The sequence below is a fragment of the Podarcis pityusensis genome (genome assembly GCF_964106645.2).
Source record: "Podarcis pityusensis genome assembly, chromosome: 11".
Lineage (NCBI taxonomy): Eukaryota > Metazoa > Chordata > Lepidosauria > Squamata > Lacertidae > Podarcis > Podarcis pityusensis.
This window is the reverse complement of record NC_138036.1, coordinates 47,236,743-47,259,368: the sequence shown is the minus strand read 5'-3', so window position 1 is coordinate 47,259,368 and position 22,626 is coordinate 47,236,743. Positions and strand designations below refer to the sequence as shown.

The following is a 22,626-nucleotide window of genomic DNA, read 5'->3' as shown; positions in this document are numbered from 1 at the left end:
TAGGAGTGCCTCAGGTGGACTTTCTGGGATTTATGGTGGACGCAGAAGGGGTCCACCCGACTGGGGACAAGGTACGGGCCATTAGTGATGCCCCAGCGCCCAAGAGCAAGACTGAACTTCAGGCCTTCTTGGGACTATTGAACTTTTACCATTCCTTCCTTCCCCACAAGGCGGCGGTAGCGGAGCCCCTACACAGACTCCTGGACAAGCGGCCCCTTGGGTGTGGGGCCAGCGCCAGGAGGCCGCATTCCAGGCAGTCAAGGACTTGCTTGTCTCAAACTCGGTCTTGGCACACTTCGACGAGAGGCTGCCGGTGGTGCTAGCATGCGACGCCTCACCCTATGGCATTGGAGCTGTCCTGGGGCACCAACTCCCGGATGGAAGAGAGGTACCGGTGGCGTACTTTTCCCAGACACTCAACACAACCGAGCGGAACTACTCGCAAATCGACAAGGAGGGTCTGGCAATCGTAAAGGGAGTAAAAAAATTCCATGATTTCTTGTACGGGCGGCCCTTCACCGTGGTGACTGACCACAAGCCGTTGCTTGGCTTGTTTGCCCCCGAAAAGCAGACCCCCCAAGTGCTGTCTCCTCGCGTCCTCAGGTGGTCAATTTTCCTTGCCAGCTACCAGTATGCACTGATTCACCGACCTGGGAAGGCGATGGGCCATGCGGACGCCCTCAGCAGGCTACCACTACCGGAAACAGGCCCTGACCCAGCACCTGCACAAGAGGTTATGAGCCTGGAGCTGCTTCCCGACCGCCCCATTCAGGCACAAGAAGTTGCACACCATTCCAAGAAAGATAGGGTCATCTCCCGGGTCCTGGACTGGGTGTGGAGGGGATGGCCCAGCAGCAGCCCCGGGCCAGAATTTGCCGGCTACACAACCCGCAAACATGAACTGTCGGCCCACAAGGGGTGCCTGTTATGGGGAAGCAGAGTCGTTGTTCCCCAGCCCCTCTGCAAAAGGGTCCTCACAGCCCTACACGAGACACATCCAGGGGTAGTAAGAATGAAGGCCCTTGCCAGGAGTTATGTGTGGTGGCCGGGGATCGATGGAGAGATAGAGGCCTGGGTCAAACACTGCCAGGCCTGCCAAGAATCCCGCCCAGATCCCCCAAGGGCCCCAGTCCAGTCCTGGGAGTCCGCCCGAGCACCATGGTCACGCCTGCATGTGGATTTCGCTGGCCCCTTTCAGGGGAAAACATTCTTCATAGTGGTGGACTCCTACACCAAATGGCTGGAAGTCGCACTGGTACCGTCCACTTCCACGTCCGCAGCCATCCGGGTACTACGCAGGCTGTTTGCAACCCACGGGCTCCCTGACACTCTCGTCTCAGACAACGGGACTGCATTTACGTCAGGAGAATTCCAAACCTTCACAGCGCAGAACGCCATCCGCCACATCCGTTCGGCGCCGTTCCACCCTGCCACCAATGGCCAAGCAGAACGCATGGTGCGGACCACCAAGGACACCCTTCGCCGCATGACGCAAGGGGACTGGGAGTACCGCCTTACCACATTCCTTCTAGCACAGCACAGCACCCCCAGCTCAACGACTGGCCGGAGCCCCGCTGAACTACTAATGGGTCGGCGCCTTGCAATCAGATTGGACCGCCTTCACCCCGATAGAGCTCAGGATGAGGTAGTGGTGGGGGAAGGCAGGAACCCCCGGACCTTCGAGGCCCAGGACCCAGTGTACGCAAAGAATTTTGGGGCAGGCCCAGCATGGGTACCCGCCACAATCACCAGGGTCACTGGCCCCGTGTCGTACGAGGTGCTAACGGATGGGGGGCAATGCTGGCGCCGCCACTGCGACCAGATACGGCGACGATTCCCGGGAGAAAACCAGGAGGAGGACAGGTCAGAGGAGTCCCAAGGGAACAGCGGGGCAGTGAGGCCCATAGAGCAGGAGGGGCCAGCAGGAGAGGCAGAATCAGTAAATACAGAGAGGACCCGTGAGGCCGAAAGGACACCGGAACCAGAACCACGACTGAGCGAGCCGGTTGCACCAGACCAAACAGCCGCATCACAGCCAGCATCCTTGGAACACGAGCCAGAACCCGGAGCCCGGACCAGGGAACACCCCAGGCCACAACGCACACGTAGGCCGCCGGCATACCTTGAGGACTATGAATGCGACCTCCCGGGCAGGACTGGAACTTAGAGGGGAGGGGTGTTATGTACTGAGTTGAATAGGATCCAAACTGTAGCAGTCTGATTGGTCCTAGAACAATAGGATCCAAAAGGCAGCAGTCTGATTGGTCCTAGAACAATAGGATTCAGAATGCAGCAGTCTGATTGGTCCTAGAACAATGCAGCAGTATGATTGGTTGGCAGGAACCACCCAATCCTGCTCCAGATAGAAGTGAATCCACAACCTGATTGGCTTACAGTAGAATTCCAGAATTAGCCAATCATGTGCAGCCCATTGTGTAAATAATGTATATAAAGCAGATACTGTGAGAGGACATTTATTCATTCCTCCTCACCACTATGAGCTGAATAAAGAGCATGAAATCACTTTGCGACTCTGAGTATTGCAGTAAAAAATTGTGTGTATGTGTTTATGTGCATTTGGCCAAGGGTTGGGGAGGGGGAGTTTGAGGTCCATAGTTTTCATGAGTCTCACATAGGTTTGTGACCCCCAAAAAGTTAAAAGCCAGCACCCTAGACTGAAGGTCTTTTGTGATAGCATTGGACATCTGCTGACTCCTGGAGGGTTAAAGTGGTGCCTCTACCTATGATCAGCCAGTATATTTATAAATAAATGCAAATATGAAGTTCTCACAGCTCAGAGAATTGGGGTGAGCAAGACAATAGCATCAGAAAAAGCCAACAAAATGATGAAGGAACAACACCTTATTTATGACTTCAGTGTAGCAAGTTAAAAGCAGGGAGAATTACTCCATCTGTACTTGAAAAGAAGCTCGCTCATTATTCAGAGCAGGTATTTCAGCCTTTGGTTCAGCAGGTCCTTTCGAAGATACTTCCATCTGTGCCATATTATAATGGAAGGTGTGGTGGTTTAAGAAAAATAACTTGTATTTATCACACTCAGTTGTATTTTAGAGGTGCCATTTTGCATTATAAAAATTCTGTATGTAAGTAAAATGCACAATGGGCCTGATCCAAGTACACGTGCTCATAATACTAAAAGGTTGGGTGCTGGGGTTGCTAACACATAAAACAAGTTAATTCAATTCTGTTTGTAGTAGCACTCAGATTATCTGCAAGAACTCCAATCTTCTGCCACGTTAGCCTCCCCTGGAGGAAATCTATAACCAACTTACCACATCCATTTCCCACAATTTGTCCACTGTCTTACCCCAATTCAGGCAGGCAAAAACCATATAAAACTACCCATATTTATAAACAAGACGGATCGCCGGCTAGTTTGATACAAATACTGAAGAAGGATACTCTCATTTTAACTTTTTGATATGGTTTTTATTATGTGGTTTTATGTGCCATTGTTGTAAGCTGCTTTATTTTATGAGACAGCAGTATATATTTTAAATAAGAAGTGACCATATGGGTCACCACTAAGTCACTTCTTAAGCAGTAAGAGCCATCTCATGGATTTGTCCACAGCCAGTCTTGGACGCTTCCCATTTTATTTGGAATTTGGAAGAAGTTACTAGAAGAGTTGAGCCCACCATAAAAAATATCACTTTAATCAATGGAACAAGCCATCGTGATATTTGACTGCAGGAAATTTTCTACACAATGAAATGTTATAAACTTCTTTTTTTTAATAGTTACTAGAAGAAAGATCTTTCCAATTTTCACTGCTGAGAATGAATCTCATAAGTTAACGTTTCCAAATACAGTAGTTCCATGCATCAGTTCCACATACCTTTAATGTGATGTTTGTTTGCAGGATAATCCCATTTAGCTGGTTTTCTTCAGTTTTATATACACACATAAACAGGCTGAATCAAATGATGTCATGTACCTTGTATTTTGCCTATGGGGTGCTGTGGTGGATTTTTTATTGGAAACCTCTCTGGTAGTTCCCACTACCAAGTTCCCACTTTGAAACCTCACAGAAACTTTACCAAATAACAACATAAATGCAAGGTTTGAGCCTAACGAGTTCACATACTGAGGCTGGGCAATGACATGACAATAAATCGTACGAAATAAACAGCACTGAGTCAACATGACTGTGCAATCAAGTGACTGTACCACAAAGCAGCGGCTTCCATATGTCAAACAGACATCACAAACGGACAAACATACAGCTGAGTCTTTGAGCACTGATCGACACATTATGTGCATCTTGTGGGAACCATTGCAGGGGGTTGGACTAGATGGCACTTGGGGTCCCTTCCAAGGCTGCAATTCTAGCACAGTGATTACCTTGGTACTCAAACACCTTGGTTCCCAAATGCTGAAAACCTGGAAGTAAGTGTTCTGGTTTGTGAACGTTTTTCGGAAGCCGAAAATGCGATGCTTTCCGGGGCGCCTGCACCAATCAGAAGCTGCGCTTTGGTTTTTTAACATTTTGGAAGTCAAATGGATTTCCAGAATGGATAAAGTTTGGCGCTTCTGTTTTTGCTCTTAATTTTGCATTTTTGTTTTTGAGGCTTTTTCAGTTCATTTGTTTTTGTGGCTGTGTGGAACCCAGTTCAGCTACTGATTGATTGTGTAACTCTGGAAATGGATAAAAGCCCCATCCAAACAATGACTGGCATCAGTGCGGGTAAGGGGGGGAAATATTTTTATTTTTATCATCTACAATACTGTCTTGTTTATTTTATAGTACAGTTCATTGATTAATGCATTCATTTTATGGATCAGTGGTCTCAGATAAGTAAAATTCATGTTAAATTGCTATTTTATGGGTTGTTTTTAAAAGTCCGTTTTGCATTACTTTCTATGGGAAAGCGTGCCTTGGTTTTGGAACGCTTTGGTTTTGGAATGGACTTCCAGAACAGATTAAGTTTGAGAACCAAGGTACCACTGTTGTCTATGAATCTAACGCTAGCACATTGGGGAGCACCTCAGGTGGATTATTTTTTGGATCTAAGCTCTCATCATTGTCGCCATGCCAACAAGGTGGCTAGCCCTGGCATGGAGATGCCACTGCTTGATGACAAAGTGTGCAGTGGAGCTTAATTTACTACATGTTGCAGCACCAGAGGTAGAAGCCCATCTCATTAAATGAGGTTGCAAAAGGGTAGTGGCAGCTAGGCGTCTTCTCCTTACCCTCTAAAAATACCCCCAGCCTCCTTTGCCACAGATTTAGTGCAGGGGGTGCTTCTGTGAATAAGGGTACTGAGAGTCTTGATTCTGAGCTCTATATACAAGCTTCAGGATCCCGCACAGCACATTTTAATGGGATGTGATTGCATCTCACCTCATGCAGAAAAATGGCCATGGTTCTGAAAATTAAAGTTGTTGCAGATCTTTAACGAGCTTTCCCCTCCAAAATCCAAACTTAACAGTGCTGCCACAATGAATGAAAAAACAGAAACCGACTTCCTCAGTAACTGTACTATGTACTGTCAAGTACTATGATAAGATATGAAGGGCACATGGCTATTAAGTGACAAGCAGTTGCTTTTAATGCATTTGTAAAAAAAAAAAAAAAAATCTCCCCAAAACAAGTAGTGCTGTTATCAAAATGGAGATACTGTCATTCCCCCTTCATGATATAAATACACACACAAACACTTGAAAAATATGAGGCATATATCATATAATGGACTCTTTTTAAAATTATATTTCTTAACTCTGTTTACAATATTTCTTAACTCATTCCTGGATTGCTGGGAAATTTAGGTAGGCCAATTCTCCTAGTAATGTGAGATGTTCCACGGTATCATATGTAAGAGTTTCAACTAATGTTGTTGGGCAGCCCTACATCACGGAAAGTTTTCCCCATCTTGTAGGACACATTAGTGAGTTGGTATTAATGGGTTTAGAAGTACATTCAGTTTACTTTAAACCATGGGTAAGCAAACTAAGGCCCAGGGGGCCGGATCTGGCCCAATCGCCTTCTAAATCCGGCCCGCGGCCGGTCCGGGAATCAGCGTGTTTTTACATGAGTAGAATGTGTCCTTTTATTTAAAATACATCTCTGGGTTATTTGTGGGGCCTGCCTGGTGTTTTTACATGAGTAGAATGTGTGCTTTTATTTAAAATGCATCTCTGGGTTATTTGTGAGGCATAGGAATTCTCCCCCCCCCCCCCAAAATATAGTCCGGCCACAAGGTCTGAGGGACAGTAGACCTGCCCCTGCTGAAAAAGTTTGCTGACCCCTGCTTTAAACCCTCCAGGGCACATTATGGTAATTCCACATTGAGGAGCATTGTTAAAATACTGTTTATACTTTTCTTGCATGACACACCTGCATATGGTTTAACACCATAGGAATAAATTGGCAGTGCAGAGAGTTGCCCATTTACTTGTGCCTTCAAACTGCAACATGAACCAAGCTGATCTGGAGGAAATCATAGCTTCCTTACCTTGTTACTCCAGTTGATTGGCAGGACCCGTTAAATTTTGCTGCTTGAAGTGGACAAGATGGCACCTCTCCCCATTCCACAAACAGAAGATGACTAAATAGTCAACTGAATCTTACTCCACCAGATGTGAACCAGCAGGCTACTTTTGAGGCATATCAGCAAAGCAGAACCACTAGGATATCAGTTTATTTTATCCCTTTAATCAATCGCGTTTCTTAAATGCCGGTTATTTTGAATTCTTTGTCTTGTGTCTCTGGTGCTGCAACATTCCATTTATTTATTTATTAACTGGAAGTTCCCCTAAAATCTGCACGCAAAGTCTGCCAAATTTTAGGTAACATGGAACAATTCAAGCAGCGGTGTTAATAAGTGAGTTTGATTTACGCTGCTGTCATTCATACAGCAAACAACTTCCATAAAGGAATGTGGATTCCTTCCTTCCTTCCTTTCCAATACCAGTTTCGTTGAAATCAGCAGGATTTAACTTTAAACAAATGTTTAGGGGGACGTGCACCACAGAAACAACAGAATGGACTGGATTCACTGGCAGGATTTGAATAAACGTTCACAATTTCATTTGAGTAACAGATATTTTAGAGAAATGATAAGGGATATTATTTTTGTGTAGGAAAAGCAGGATACAATAAATAAAACTAACTAACTCAGCAAAGGGAAGTCCAGAGGAAGGGAGAATAATTGTATATAACATGATGAATGAGATTTGTACCATTATTATAAAATTCAATAAATATTCATATATTTAGGGGGGGTTGCACCAAAGCATACCGCTTTGGTTTGTTTCCTTCCATGCATGCATTTAACTTGCATTACCTGGGCTTGGATCCAAAGGTGTCCTTAAACTAGCAGAAAGTGATCCCAACCCCAGAGAAGTTTGCCTGTTTGTGCAACGCTTCATGCAAGCTCCCTCTCAAGACCTTTCTAAGGCCCACTTTGGATGCAAGACACTTACCTGGGAATCAGCCAATTTAACTGTGTGAGGTTTCCTTTTCCTCTCTGTTCCGAAGTACAGAAGTGTGAAAGTCCATATACTATAGGCTGGCCTTAATATAGCAAAACCAGGCATTGGGCAGTTTCCCTCGCATTCTCAAAATGTGTAGGATTGAGCATAGTTCCCTGGGCCCGCAGTGACCAAGACCGCAAGAGGAGAGTCAGATCAGAGTCATCAGACTGTGTACTTCTTTCACTGTAGGCAGAGCCTAACCGTAAAACTCCTTTTGCTGTTTCATGCTTACATTTTGTTACTGCATTATTGTTTTAGCGGTGGTGTTTTATAACAGGAACATAAGAATGATGCATGATACTGAGTCAGCGTATTGGTTCATCTGCTGGGATGCGGGTGGTGCTTGCCGATCAGAAGGTTGGCGGTTTGACTCTGCACAATGGGGTGAGCTCTTGTTGCTCTGTCCCAGCTCCTGCCTGCTTAGCAGTTTGAAAGCACACCGGTACAAGTAGATAAATAGGTACCTCTGCGACGGGAAGGTAAACAGTGTTTCCGTGCACTCTGGTTTCTGTCACAGTATTCTGTTGTGCCAGAAGTGGTTTAGTCATGCTGGCCACATGACCCAGAAAGCTGTCTGTGGACAAATGCCGGCTCCCATGGCCTGAAAGCAAGATGAGCGCCATACCCCATAGTAGCCTTTGACTGGACTTAACAGTCCAGGGGTCCTTTACCTTTTTTTTTTTTAACCTTTATTGGTTCATCTAGCTCAGCATTGTTGACATTGTCTTGGGGCACCTCTCCAGGGTTTCAGATGAAGGACCTTTTCAGTGCGACCTACGTGGAGATGTCAGGGATTGAACCTAGAACCTTCTGAACGCAAAGCAAATGCTCTACCACTCAGTTATGGCCTCTGCCCTAAATTATTCTTGTTATTAGAATATTTATGTTTCTGTATACTGCTTCAAGTGCATTTCAGAGAGACAGAAATGATGAAGAAATAAAGGGGTTTTCACTGTGTCATCCCACGCATTTAATGGCCCATAGGTGCCTAGTCAAAAAGTACATCAGCTTGAATGGTTCTATGAATGCTACAATCAGTTTCCAATAGTGAAGTAATGAGGTAGGTTTTTCAAAGGCAAAAATGGCACAAACTACCCAATGCACAGACTACGTATGCCAGCGAGATAGGATTTAACCCAATGCAGTCCCAATGACTTGTCACAATTGGTTTGTACCGAATAGCCACTGAGAGGCTTTACAACAAACTATCAAGTTGCCTTATCCTCAAATGAAGGTGATGCAGCTGGAGTGGATGGGGGGCTTTTGCTGAAGCATCAAGGTCACTCTCCACAAAGCTGTTAAAAAGCTCAAAGGGTTGCATTCAACTAATCGGAAGCCCATCAAAGAACATCCAATAACAAAGTGGGGTTTCCCTCTGCTCCTGTCCCCATACATGCCCCCCAATTGACTGGGGGGTGGGAATCAGAAGAACCACCAGAACAGCATGTGGAAGGGAGAGCAGAGATTGTTCCAGCAGACAAGAGAAATGCTTGTGTTGAAGGAGCAATCTCCTTAGTGCTACATTGAATTCCATCTCAAGTGCTTGGTTTTCAACCAATTTTATTTCAATTAGGCATTAGAATTCTTCTATCTCAATGCTGGGGGTCATGGGGGGGAGGAGGAGAGAGGGAAGAAGCCCCATTGCACAAGAGTAATCCTTGCACAGGGCTTCCGCTGACGGGACTCAGAGTCCTGCCCAATGTCACTTTAAGGTTCATTAAGAAGGTAAAGGTAAAAAATTTAAGAAGTAGCCCATAAGGATACCAGGTGGTTGTTAAAAGTTGTTGTTTTTTATAAGTCGGCATTGCAGGTCAAAGCTTTAATACTGTACTAGTCCTAAAGACACAGAAACAAAGGGCAAGGAAGAAATATAGGAGGAACTGGTGCTTAAAATACTGCCTCCAACTTTAATTTCAGAGTGTGTATTTTATTCTATTTAACTGGTGTCGCCACACTTCCTGTTTGTCAACTGAAAATTGGCATACCTAAAAGTTGCAATCCTATGCATGCATACCCAGAAGCAAGCCCCAGTGAGCACAAACTTTATTTTGAGTAAATATGCATAGAATTGGCTGCACATCACTGCGGAAACACTCCCAAGGGGCTTGGAGTTGTGCTCTGCATTGCAGAAAACTGGGAAATTACTTGAAAGCACTGTGTATACATTAGATCTGGTGAGTCTTTGATCAGTACAGTGCTTAGGCTCCCAGGCCCAGTGTGTGGGTTAGGAGATAATTGGGGGGAGAGGGGAATCAAATTACTGAGTTCATTTTAGCAAAATCAGGAACTATGTTATTGCTATATAGCCCGTAACAACTATCTAGTTTGCCTGTATTAAAGGATATTGCACATTATGAAATAGGAACAGAGTTACTCATGTGACGTACCCCTATTATGTGAAGTTTCTTCTATGTTGTGTGAAAGCCTGGATGCTTTTGAAAATTTTAAACCTGGATGATTTCTGTTGATTTTTCGTTTTCTTTTTAAAGGTTTCTAACTTTTACAATCAAACTGAAGACTGCTTCTCTTGCTATTCCATTTTAACATTTATGTTTTCAAGCATGATACCTTTAGATAAGAGTGTTAATGTTTCACTGAAACTATTATTCATTACCTGTGAATAATATGACGTTCGTAAAAGAGGTATAGTATCTGAAAATTCTACGTATTTCAAATGCTTTCCTTACAGCATTGGAGGGTTTTGTTTTGTTTTAACAGCATATATATCTACAGATATATCTATATATATATAGGACAAAGTTTATTTAACATTTCTGGGATCTCCTGGGCCAATGCAACACTGGCTAATGAAAACATTTATACAAAAAAAGTGCACAAAATGTGAGTTCTGAAACCATGGGAATGAAAATGTCCATTAGTTGGAGGAGTTCTGACACCAACGCAAAGATGGTTCCGGATCATCTTCATTCTCTTGTCATTCGGAGACCACTTTTAAAAAAATGAAAATAACAGCCAAGTCAAGAGCAATGCAACCCAACGGGACCAAGGGAACAATATACCTCTAGGTCCACTGAGTCATGCTAGAGGAAAAGGTGCAATCATAAACAAGTCCATGTGCATTCATAGCCATAGCTATAGGCTGAAGAACCCTTGATCTTTGTTGCTTTGGTATTAAATAACAATTATAAAAGCTTTTTAGAAATAAAGCAATACATGGTGGGGTGGGAGGCTAGGATGCTAGCAGGCCCGGGTTCCTTGTCCATGGAAATCAGTCTCATTCCTAGTCATAAATAAATAATCTCTTTCCTGGTTTCACTTCCACGCCAGGATCAATATCTCTTAACATCTTACTTATTTTATTACTGCTCTTGGTTTTCTGGGACTGATTGAAAGTTGCTCAGAGGAAATCTTTGGTTTTGCTTAAGTGTCCGTGACATTTAATCATGACTTTCCTTGCAGTTTAATTCCAACCAGTCAATCAGTTAATCCACTTCAATTGATTCTGTGCTCTCTGTTATTGGCTTGCACTCATTGGGCATCCTCTGGTGTCGACTCAGCTGGGTGGCTTGTGTGAAGCTCCTCTCACACCTCTCGCACCTGGAGAAGGCAAGAGAGAAAATTGAGAGTGGGGAGCTGCTCTGGGGGAAGGGGGAGCAGGCGGCGGGCTTCGTCTTATCCTGCCTAATCAGAACAGACACTCAAAAGTGGCTTCAGATTTTACTGGCTCAAGAGGTTTAATTGGTGGCTACTTCCAAGGCCTTGATGCCTATGATGGGACAAGGCCTGTCTGATTCAGAACAGAGGAATCTGTCAATAGACAGGGGGAAGGTGATTTCTCCAGAGAGGCCTGTCCTGCTGCAGCTCTGATCACTGTCAGTTCAAATAGATAAAGAACAAAAAGAGATTTTTAGGAGTGAGCCATCAAAGAAGCAGCTTGTCTGCAGTTTTCTGCTCTGTAATCCCTCGGAGAAATTGATGACAAATAGAATTTCACCTCCTGCTAATTTAAAATCAGGAGTCCTACCTACTGGAGCAATTGTGAAGCCATGGAACAATGATCACTTTGTTTTGCAGCAACAGAATAAATCCCCATACTTGCCTGAGATCACTAAGCAGTTGAGTTAAGGAGGCTGTAGTTACTACTCGTAATAGTTTTAAGCATATTTTTTTTTAATGTTACCCAGGATTTGATATTGAGTAGAAATGGCTGATTGGAAAAGTCAAACACTCACCAGTGCATTTTCATTGTCATATAAAGGCTTCTCTCTACCCCTCCTTCCCTCCATTGATTTAAATGACATGGCAAGATAATGAATGCATTAAGATGTAGGGCTTCTGCAGGGACTGACACAGGGCGTGTGTAGTTCAGAGAGTGTAATCTGCGCCTATTCCAGATAAGAATGTACTCTACCAAATTCTAGTGCTTTAACAGAAGGTGACTTCTTCATAATCATTTTGAATGCGTGACACTGATGCCTGACAAGTTTATAGGATATAAGTCAGCCAGGGAAGTGACAGGAAATATGCCCTGGATAGGGCCCACTGAAATGAGTAAAAGCTGAACAAGAGTACCCCACCCCCATCTTGCAAAGGTCCCGTTGCAAAGAAGAGTCTTGTAGGCTATGCAGAGCTTTAATGTAATGCTAATAGGAATAATCTGGATTTTAAATGGTGCTGTGTAACACCTACTAACATCTGAAAAGATCCCTATGAAAAAAAGTATGCCTATGAAAAGTAAGAGGTCCAAACCCTCTCTGTACCCCTGCTCCTTCAATTGTAATCATTGCATTGGAAAGGAACCACCTTTCACAAACATGCATACACAATTACAGAATGTTATAAAGTGCCTGTTAATTATTTTTAAAGGAAATTATGGTTTGAGGAACCTCTGACCTGAATGTTACATACTCATTCATCTCACCTCTAGTTCTTGCCTAGGATGTCAACATCTTTAAGTTGTGTTTCTTTGATCGTCTCTCTTGGAATATTTTAGCGGCCTGCTCTACTGTTAAAAACTGCACTGTGATCTTGACAAATGTAAAATGTCAGCTCTAATGTATCAGACCTATCAGCTCAATGAAAATAACTCAGAAGTATTGATCACCTAATGATTTTTGGTGTATTCATTAACGTCTATGTGCAGATCTTCCTCTCTCCAGAGTTCCTGAAATGCTGATGACACATTAGTGTATTGCTGATTGTTTATTAGAAAACTGATTAGTTACTGGATTAGTGTGTCAAAATATACTACCTTTCATTGCTTGACAAACTTGCAAATTATGATTTTTTTTATCATGAAGGCCTTGAAATCAATTCAATTCTTGGATTAGCTTATACAATATAAGGCACTGAGCTATCCTTGGAGTTGAAATTTCCTTTCCCTACATATATAGCTAAAGATGTCCAATACATTCCATTTGTGCATCCTAAACATATATTTCAAATCCAAGAAGTACCTAACCATCACTGCCTTAACAGACAGAGTAGTATTATGACTTAATCTGTTTACATCATAGGGACCCCTGAGCCACCAAAAAATGGGTGGTAATGAGAAAGGGCTTGTCTATGAGTTATGACGAAAGTGTTTCAAGAAGCTTCCATTAAATACTCGTAACCTACAGATCAGAGTTAAGGGGATGCCCATAAAAGAGCTTCCTCTATTGCTAGTCAAACATTTCAGAACTTGTCCTTGGTGGTCCGCACCATGCGTTCTGCTTGGCCATTGGTGGCAGGGTGGAACGGCGCCGAACGGATGTGGCGGATGGCGTTCTGCGCTGTGAAGGTTTGGAATTCTCCTGACGTAAATGCAGTCCCGTTGTCTGAGACGAGAGTGTCAGGGAGCCCGTGGGTTGCAAACAGCCTGCGTAGTACCCGGATGGCTGCGGACGTGGAAGTGGACGGTACCAGTGCGACTTCCAGCCATTTGGTGTAGGAGTCCACCACTATGAAGAATGTTTTCCCCTGAAAGGGGCCAGCGAAATCCACATGCAGGCGTGACCATGGTGCTCGGGCGGACTCCCAGGACTGGACTGGGGCCCTTGGGGGATCTGGGCGGGATTCTTGGCAGGCCTGGCAGTGTTTGACCCAGGCCTCTATCTCTCCATCGATCCCCGGCCACCACACATAACTCCTGGCAAGGGCCTTCATTCTTACTACCCCTGGATGTGTCTCGTGTAGGGCTGTGAGGACCCTTTTGCAGAGGGGCTGGGGAACAACGACTCTGCTTCCCCATAACAGGCACCCCTTGTGGGCCGACAGTTCATGTTTGCGGGTTGTGTAGCCGGCGAATTCTGGCCCGGGGCTGCTGCTGGGCCATCCCCTCCACACCCAGTCCAGGACCCGGGAGATGACCCTATCTTTCTTGGAATGGTGTGCAACTTCTTGTGCCTGAATGGGGCGGTCGGGAAGCAGCTCCAGGCTCATAACCTCTTGTGCAGGTGCTGGGTCAGGGCCTGTTTCCGGTAGTGGTAGCCTGCTGAGGGCGTCCGCATGGCCCATCGCCTTCCCAGGTCGGTGAATCAGTGCATACTGGTAGCTGGCAAGGAAAATTGACCACCTGAGGACGCGAGGAGACAGCACTTGGGGGGTCTGCTTTTCGGGGGCAAACAAGCCAAGCAACGGCTTGTGGTCAGTCACCACGGTGAAGGGCCGCCCGTACAAGAAATCATGGAATTTTTTTACTCCCTTTACGATTGCCAGACCCTCCTTGTCGATTTGCGAGTAGTTCCGCTCGGTTGTGTTGAGTGTCTGGGAAAAGTACGCCACCGGTACCTCTCTTCCATCCGGGAGTTGGTGCCCCAGGACAGCTCCAATGCCATAGGGTGAGGCGTCGCATGCTAGCACCACCGGCAGCCTCTCGTCGAAGTGTGCCAAGACCGAGTTTGAGACAAGCAAGTCCTTGACTGCCTGGAATGCGGCCTCCTGGCGCTGGCCCCACACCCAAGGGGCCCGCTTGTCCAGGAGTCTGTGTAGGGGCTCCGCTACCGCCGCCTTGTGGGGAAGGAAGGAATGGTAAAAGTTCAATAGTCCCAAGAAGGCCTGAAGTTCAGTCTTGCTCTTGGGCGCTGGGGCATCACAAATGGCCCGTACCTTGTCCCCAGTCGGGTGGACCCCTTCTGCGTCCACCATAAATCCCAGAAAGTCCACCTGAGGCACTCCTAGTAGACATTTTTCCCGCTTCACCTTGAGACCCGCCGTCTGGAAACGGTGCAGAACGGTGCGGAGGCGGTCCTCAAACTCCTCTGGTGTGGGGCCGGCAATCAACACATCATCGAAGAAGGGGGTGACGCCAGGAATCCCTTTAAGGAGAGAGTCCATTATATTCTGGAATATGCCTGGTGCCACGCTGACACCGAATTGCAGCCGCTTTACCCTGAACGCTCCTCTGTGCGTCACAATCGTCTGTGCCTCTGCTGTGGCCTCATCTACTGGCAGCTGTTGATATGCTTGGGCCAAGTCCAGCTTGCCAAAAATTTTCGACCCAGCCAGGGTGGCAAGGACATGGCTGACCACTGGCACTGGGTATGCGTGGGCCGTGAGGGCCTTGTTTATGGTACATTTGTAGTCTGCGCAGATGCGGACCGAACCATTAGGCTTGACGGGTGTGACGATTGGGGTTTCCCAGGGAGCATTAGGCACCGGCTCCAGCACTCCTTGCTCTACGAGTCGGTCCAATTCCTCGTCTATACGGGGTTTCAAGGCGAACGGGACCCGGCGGGCCTTGAGCCTGACCGGTCGTACTGCGGGGTCAAGCTGTAGCGCAATGGGGGGGCCCGTATACTGTCCCAATTTCCCATCGAAAACCCCTGGAAATTCCTTGCATATGGCGTCCACGTCCACTTGTAAGCTAGTGTGGTTCACCCCGGTGACAGCTAGCCCCAGTGGTCCAAACCATGCCAATCCCAGTAAGCTAATGTAGGGGCCCTTGACCACAAGCAAGTCCAGTTGCCGCGTCCGCCCTCGGTATTGCACCCTGAAGGTCCCCACCCCCATTGTGGGGACCTTACGTTTCTGGAAGTCCCGGAGGGTGAATGGGGCCGGCCTGAGTTTGGGACCCCCAGTGGGACACAGTTTCCTTAAGGTCCTTGCCGAGATTATGGATAGAGTTGAACCCGTGTCAAGCTCCATGCGGCATGGGGCCCCCTCTATCTGTACCTCTACATAAATTTTCTCTACGTTGGGGTGGGGCAACTGGTATACCTGGAAGTCCGTGAGCTCCGTCGAGTTGCCTTGGTGCGTTGGGCCCCGGGACCTGGGGCTCTTGGATTGGTCATCTGATGCCTGGTGTCGGGTGGGCCGAGCCCGACACACCCGGGCGATGTGTCCCGATTTTCTGCACTGCCTGCACTCTGCGTTGCGGAAACGGCAGGTCCTCCTCTCGTGACTCTCCCCGCAGCTTGCGCAGTTCCCTCCTTCTCGTCGAGGCAGCTGTGGTCTGTGCGCTGCTTGAGTGCGCTGCTGTACTCGGTGCACCTCCTCCCTGTCGGATCCTGAGTCGTCGGTGAGGTCTTCATGGTGGACCCTCGGTTGGGATGGCAGGCTCGGCCGTGCCTCTTGGGTCGACCTCTCGGCAGCTTCTGTTGCCAGGGCCTCCTCCAGAGCGACCTGGAACGTTAGGTCCTTCTTAGCGTAGAGGCGCCGTTGCAGCTTCTCATCCTTCAGGCCACCGACGAGGCGGTCACGAAGCATGTTCTCCAGCTCTGAGAAGTTGCAGAACCGGGCGGCTTGGCGGAGAGAGGTCACAAACCCAGTTATGGTTTCCCCAGGGGCTTGCCGCTTTGCGTAGAAGGCATTTCGACGAGCCACCACTGAGGGCTGCGGCGAAAAGTGCCCCTTCAGCTGTTCCATTATTGTTTTGTATGGAACAGTAGCGACGTCTTCAGGCGCAAGGAGAGCCCGGGCGATTTCAAACGTCTCCTCTCCGCAGACGCTGAAGAATATCGCCCTCTTCTTGGCGTCTTCTTCGTCGGTGACCCCTTTGGCTTCTAGGAGGAAGGTGAAACGGGAGGCGTACGCTTCCCAGTCTCCAGATGCTGGGTTGAATGGCGAGAAGCTGCTGTTGGCTGCCATTCTGAGTTCCTTGTGCCCCGGAGCTGAAGCCTGGATACACGGTGCGAGGCAGCGGTGCGGCAGTTGGCGGTGCTGCGGTGCTGTGTGTGGCAGTCAGCTCAGCGGGATCCCATCTTCGTCGCCAGTGAAATATACTCAGAGTCGCAAAGTGATTTCATGCTCTTTATTCAGCTCATAGTGGTGAGGAGGAATGAATGAATGTCCCCTCACAGTATCTGCTTTATATACATTATTTACACAATGGGCTGCACATGATTGGCTAATTCTGGAATTCTACTGTAAGCCAATCAGGTTGTGGATTCACTTCTATCTGGAGCAGGATTGGGTGGTTCCTGCCAACCAATCATACTGCTGCATTGTTCTAGGACCAATCAGACTGCTGCATTCTGAATCCTATTGTTCTAGGACCAATCAGACTGCTGCCTTTTGGATCCTATTGTTCTAGGACCAATCAGACTGCTACAGTTTGGATCCTATTCAACTCAGTACATAACACCTACCCAGGGAAATAAGTTACAATGATACCCGGACCATATAAGTGCCCACGCTGCCCTTCTGGTCTGCCCTATAGTCTTGCAGGCAATAGAAACATTCCGTTTTTCTTTCATATGTAGGGAAACACAAATGTCACTGCATATATCTTGGGTTGGTGTCACTTTGGAGAAGGGATAGTAATGGGCTGTTGTGATTATATTAAAGCTAAGATTAGGATAAGATGAGTTGTGGAGGCCCCCACTGTGACTGTAATAGACACCGCTGGCAGAGTTCCCCCAGGCAGTGACCAGAATAACCCCTGCAAACAGTGTATGATCCAAAGCCAGCCCACTGCCAGGTGAGGGGCCTAATTTGGGCCCCCAGGCCTCACTATTCTGAAGCTACTCAAAGTAACTGCATGCCCTTCTGTGCCCTGGCTGCCATAAGCCGCAGGACTTCAAAGGCAGTGGTGACTCTGCCACTCTGTTCTGCTGCTGTTCCCCAGTAGAGAGTTAGGATTGTTCTGTAACGCAGTGTATGATCTTACGAAATATACACTCCTATCTATGCATGGGTTCACACCTGTATTAAAACAAATCCCACATTTCTCATAAAACAAATTCACTGTTCACTGGTTTACTCGAAATCTTTGTCTCTCACCAAACTATTCTAAATTCCCTATTATAACCATAGTTTATATTTCAATCCTTAGCAGTTGCTTCTTACAGTGGTACCTTGGTTTAAGAACAGCTTAGTTTATGAACAACTTGGATTAAGAACGCTGCAAACCCGGAAGTAGGTGTTTTGGTTTGAGAACTTTGCCTTGGAAGCAGAACATGTTCCGCTTCCTGTTGAGTGTGTTCCATTTGTAAATTGAGTCCCCCGCTGCTATGGGAAAGCACAAAGAACGCTTTGGTTTAAGAACGGACTTCCGGAACAAATTAAGTTCGTAAACCAAGGTACCACTGTATTTGCACAAGCTACAATACAGACATTAGGTATCGGACAATTCTATGCTATAGGTAATAATCCTATATATTCAGTGAATGTGCATAGATCACACCAAAATCAATTTGATTCATATGCAGCTAACATGCCAACCATTTGATATAGCTCTATTTTCTGAATGGAATTGTGTTGTAATTACACTAGACGTTTTGGAACAAGAGACAAAAGAAGAAAGAAAAAGAACAATACAAAAAAGAGGGGGGAGTAGTAATGCCTCTAAATGGGGCAAACTGCAGCTTTATTGGAAACACGACAAAAACAGGATGTTAAGGGGGGAATGTAAGTGGAGTCAACAAGGTTACACATAAGTAACACCTTAACATTAAAAGAAATCTATTTTCCATTTTGACCCGGAAACCTCCACAATTAATTACTAAAATCTATTTACACAGCAACTACATAAAATCAATCTGATTGCTGGCACTGGTTTTGGCTCTGCTTTCCATTGGATCTATTAATCCAACATAATGGCTCTGTGGGCACCATTAGTAGACACAGTAGAACTGTATCATTTCAGGCAGTCCCTATTTGAATTCTGACTGTGCTGGTCTTTGCAAAGTTTGGGCTCTTTCTCCCCACCTCCATGCCTTATCTTACACTTACAAGCATGGTGCCCAGACCTGTCTTGAATGGAGGCTAGGCAACCATTGTGGTTATCTCTTGCATAAACAGCTCGTTCATAAGGTCTCTGATAGTTCACAGTGACAGATATCCTCTTACATTAGCCAAATATAAAATGCTTGGTAAATAAAATCAAGTTCTGTAAGAAGTTGATGATTGTTATGGAACACACCATTTTTAATGGCCTCTTCCTGTGCCCCAATCACAGCAGAGAAATAAGTAATTTTTTTTAAAGCTCCAATTAGCTTTACTTAAATGAAAATCATTTTGCATAGGATTGGGGTGCATATGATGTGTTTAAGGTTAGACTTTTATCTTTTTTAAACATGGGACAGAGTTTGACAGCTGCCAGACATTTATATTCTTATAATCTGCAACTGTTATTACTGGATTTATGGTGTTTTGTTCTTCTGCAACCTTGTGTGTATGTGTCTACAGGGGCTAATACCATTAGTATTTTATAGACTGGGACTTGAGCACCACAGATAATTTTTTACCCAAAGCCATACAGCATGCCCATTCTAGAAGCGGGGTCTGAAGCCAGATTCTACTGCAAAATATGGGCTTTGAAGTGATCTGATGCTGTTATCTAACATAAACCTGTTTAAGTGACTTCTTTGCTCTACACGTCGCCCTCCCCCAAATAGGAACAGAATATGATACTAACCTGTGGTCACATGGGTTTAGAAAACTGGTGATCTTTTAAAATTACCTGATTTACCTGAACCAGTTTAAAATATAGGTAATAAACTGCCTTGTTTACATCCTCATATTAGCCTGAGAAGTGCATTAAAGATTCCATCACCAAATCTTGCAAGGCAACTATAATGTCAAACCACTTATAATTTAGAATGGAATTCCACATTGCCCACTAAGACTGTGCAGTAGAAAATGGGATTTAAGGATCAAGTGTAGAGGTCTAGACTTTGAAAGTGGGATAGGTTCACTTTCTTTTTTCTGTTGGTCTTGACTTCTCTACAGAGACTTACTAATACCTGGCCACTAGTTTCTGGCCCAGGGTTTATGAACAGCCACAGAAGGAAGGGGCTGAACCAAAGCCCCACTGATTAAACTGAATTTTATGTTTATTTATTTAAAACATTCACCTACTGCCCTTTGTCCTATTTAGGATTCCAGGGCAGTGTACAGCGGATTATATTACAGCACAAATACAGTAATTAAAAAATAATAATTAAAATTAACTATAGATTGAAATGCCTGGGTGAATAAGAATATTTTCACCTGATGCCAAAAGAACTGCAATGTAGGCACTAGGAGAGCATCTTTAAGGCGGGCACTCCATAGCTATTGCCAAGAAAGCCCTTTCTTTTGCTGTTAATTAACTTGATTCTGATAGAGCAGGCATGGCCAAACTTGGCCCTCCAGCTGTTTTTGGACTACAACTCCCATCACCCCTGACCACTGGTCCTGTTAGCTAGGGATGATGGGAGTTGTAGTCCCAAAACAGCTGGAGGGCCAAGTTTGGCCATGCCTATGATAGAGAGTCTCTGCAAGAAGATCTTACAGTATGGACAGATGGTTATGGGAAAGGCACTCCTTTAGGTATTTGGGTTCCAAGCCATTTAGGGTTTTAAAGGTAAATATCAGCAACTTAAATTAGGCATGGAAGCAAATAGGAAGCCATTGAAGTCCTTATAAAATTGGCATGATGTGCCTACAACACGACACAATCAAGAATTTTGAGGCTGCCTTCTACATCATTTCATACTTCTAAGTCATCTTCAAGAGCAGCAGAATATAAAACACATTGCAATAATCTAATGAGGTTACCAGAGCATAGATTACCATGGCCAGACTATCCCTTCGTTCATTGGTGAATGAAGCAAAGCTGATAAAAGGCATTTCATTCCATTGAGGCCACCTGGTCTCTAGAGACAATATAAGCATCTTGAAACTGCACATGTACTCTTTTAGAAAGAACACAACCCTGCCTAAAGCATGCACTTCCTACATCCAAGAACCATCCATCCCCGGTGCCACAATCTTGTTATGATTCAATTTCAGTTTATTGGTCCTTATCCAGCACTCACAAATTTTGCTTATTACAACAATGTAAAATGATGGCTTTTTGCCCACGCCACATCTTCTCTATCAGAAAAAAATTCTCTTTGTAATCAGCACATGCACTACAATTGTTGTCTTGGCTTCTCCCTACTTTTGATGTTCAACAATCTGGACGTCCTAAGCTTGAAATTTCAGATAAAGCCATCCTTTGATACTTTCAGATAAAATCACTGGAAGGGCTGCTATTGAAAACTGCTTTCCCATTAACAACAAGCTCTCCCTAGTAAATTGCTTACAGATATTCGACAAACGTTCACTATATATATGAGCATGATCTTACGATTTTACGGAGACATTTAATGGGTTGGTTGCAACCAACAAAGATCTGATTCTGCACAAATGCTATTGAAACGACTTGGTCTTGCTCAAGAGCAGTGCCTGGAGGACTGTGGGGGTATTCTGAACTTCAATTCCAAAGAGACCTATTCCAAGGGCTAGGATATTTACTGATTCTTGTCTAAATTCCCTTCCTGTTCCTCTGGTCCTTTGATTACTTACTTAAAGGGCTTCTCCCCTGTATGTGTCCGGATATGATTGTTGAGTGTAGTAGCACCAGCAAAGGCACGACCGCAATAGCCACACTTGAAAGGTCTGTCACTGGAATGGGTGACTACGTGGTTCCGTAGCTCTGAAGGTTGGGAGAAGGATTGGGAGCAGTGTCCACACTGATAGGGCCTGCAGAAAATAGAAACACCCAATGTGATCACTACTTATTTTTACTGAAGCAAATGGAAAATAATTTGGGTGGTGCAGCTGAGCTTTGGAATGCTAATTTTTGCAAGGGAATATAGTAGTGGGCTTTCTTAAGTCGTTTTGTTTCTCTAGTCTTTTGAAAAAATAATAATAGTAAAAATGAACATATAAAAACGCCGTACTATATTCTGTAAAGTCCCATCCTTGAAAAGAAATATATCATAAAGGGCTCTTTTGGAGAACACTCCCCACTCCCTCATACACTAGCAGCTTATTAAGTTAAAAGATAACAGACTCAAATTATAACCATCTCCAAATCTCCAGCATATCCTGTTTTACATATTACAGGTCAGAAAGACCAGTTGGGGAGGTCTTTGCTAAAATGAGCGACATGAGCATCGCTGTCTTTAATTCTTCTCAGGATGTGCAGAACAACTGCTGCATGTACCCAAAAGAATCCAAGAAGGCGCACCCAGTGTTTCCTCTTTTGTTCTGAGTACCCAAGGCAGCTCATTCCAGATAAATCGGGGTTTGGGAGATGGCCTCATTTGTGCTTTTCTGCTGAGTTTTGTCAATGCCTAAAATACAATATCCTTTCTATACTGAAAAGGAGAACTTCAGATGGAATGCAGATTTAGATTAACAGTTCTGAATTCTATTATTCACTAATTTAAGAGCACTCTTGGGGCATGTATTTAACATGTTATGAGCTGTGGTGGTTTTTTATTGTTATGTGATGTGCATGTGAGTGCCTACTTGAGCTCCCCTTTCAGTGATGCATTGCCTTTCAGCATGGTAAGGACTCAGGGTCTTAGTAAGCATATTAACATGATTTTAAGAATTAACTACCAGAGGGGGGGATAATTGCCCCCATGATTCCCAGCTACAATATATCCCCTTAGCAATAGGAGCTTGTTTTCTAATGCTAATTGCTGTATGTGTGTGATTTCAGAGAGGTTGTGGCTGGGGTATGAAGGCTTAACCCTCCCCTTCCTATGTACTGTGATCTTATAACAATCCTACACCCTTGCACATTATTTAATTTTTAAAAACACACATTAATTTAATGTAATTAGGCCCTCAGACACACATTTTGGAAATACCTATGCATGGCTGATACTAAACCACACACACAAACCAACACACAAAACAAAACAAAACACTGTTTTGTATGTAGTAAGTGCATGTTAAAGACTGCTACTAGATGCTTTTATTTTT

At 45.0% G+C, this 22,626-nt stretch overlaps 1 protein-coding gene and 1 long non-coding RNA gene across 15 annotated transcripts in view; one reads left to right on the top strand and one right to left on the bottom strand.

Annotated features, from left to right (window-relative positions):
• LOC308458549 overlaps window positions 1–22,626 on the top strand; it is a 436,164-nt gene that overhangs the window by 395,579 nt on the left and 17,959 nt on the right. The window lies entirely within an intron of this gene.
• The window catches only part of PRDM6 (PR/SET domain 6), a 130,022-nt gene continuing 117,633 nt past the window's right edge, over window positions 10,238–22,626 (bottom strand). For 12 of the 14 annotated variants that reach the window (XM_080972685.1, XM_080972687.1, XM_080972688.1 and 9 more), the window contains 2 exons: window positions 21,214–21,390; window positions 10,238–11,055 (listed from right to left, as the gene is read on the bottom strand). In XM_080972685.1, the coding sequence (XP_080828811.1) occupies window positions 10,941–11,055; window positions 21,214–21,390 (292 nt within the window). In that variant the 3' untranslated portion in view covers window positions 10,238–10,940. The remainder of the gene's footprint in view (window positions 11,056–21,213; window positions 21,391–22,626) is intronic. The other 2 variants (XM_080972694.1, XM_080972696.1) reach the window with 1 other exon arrangement.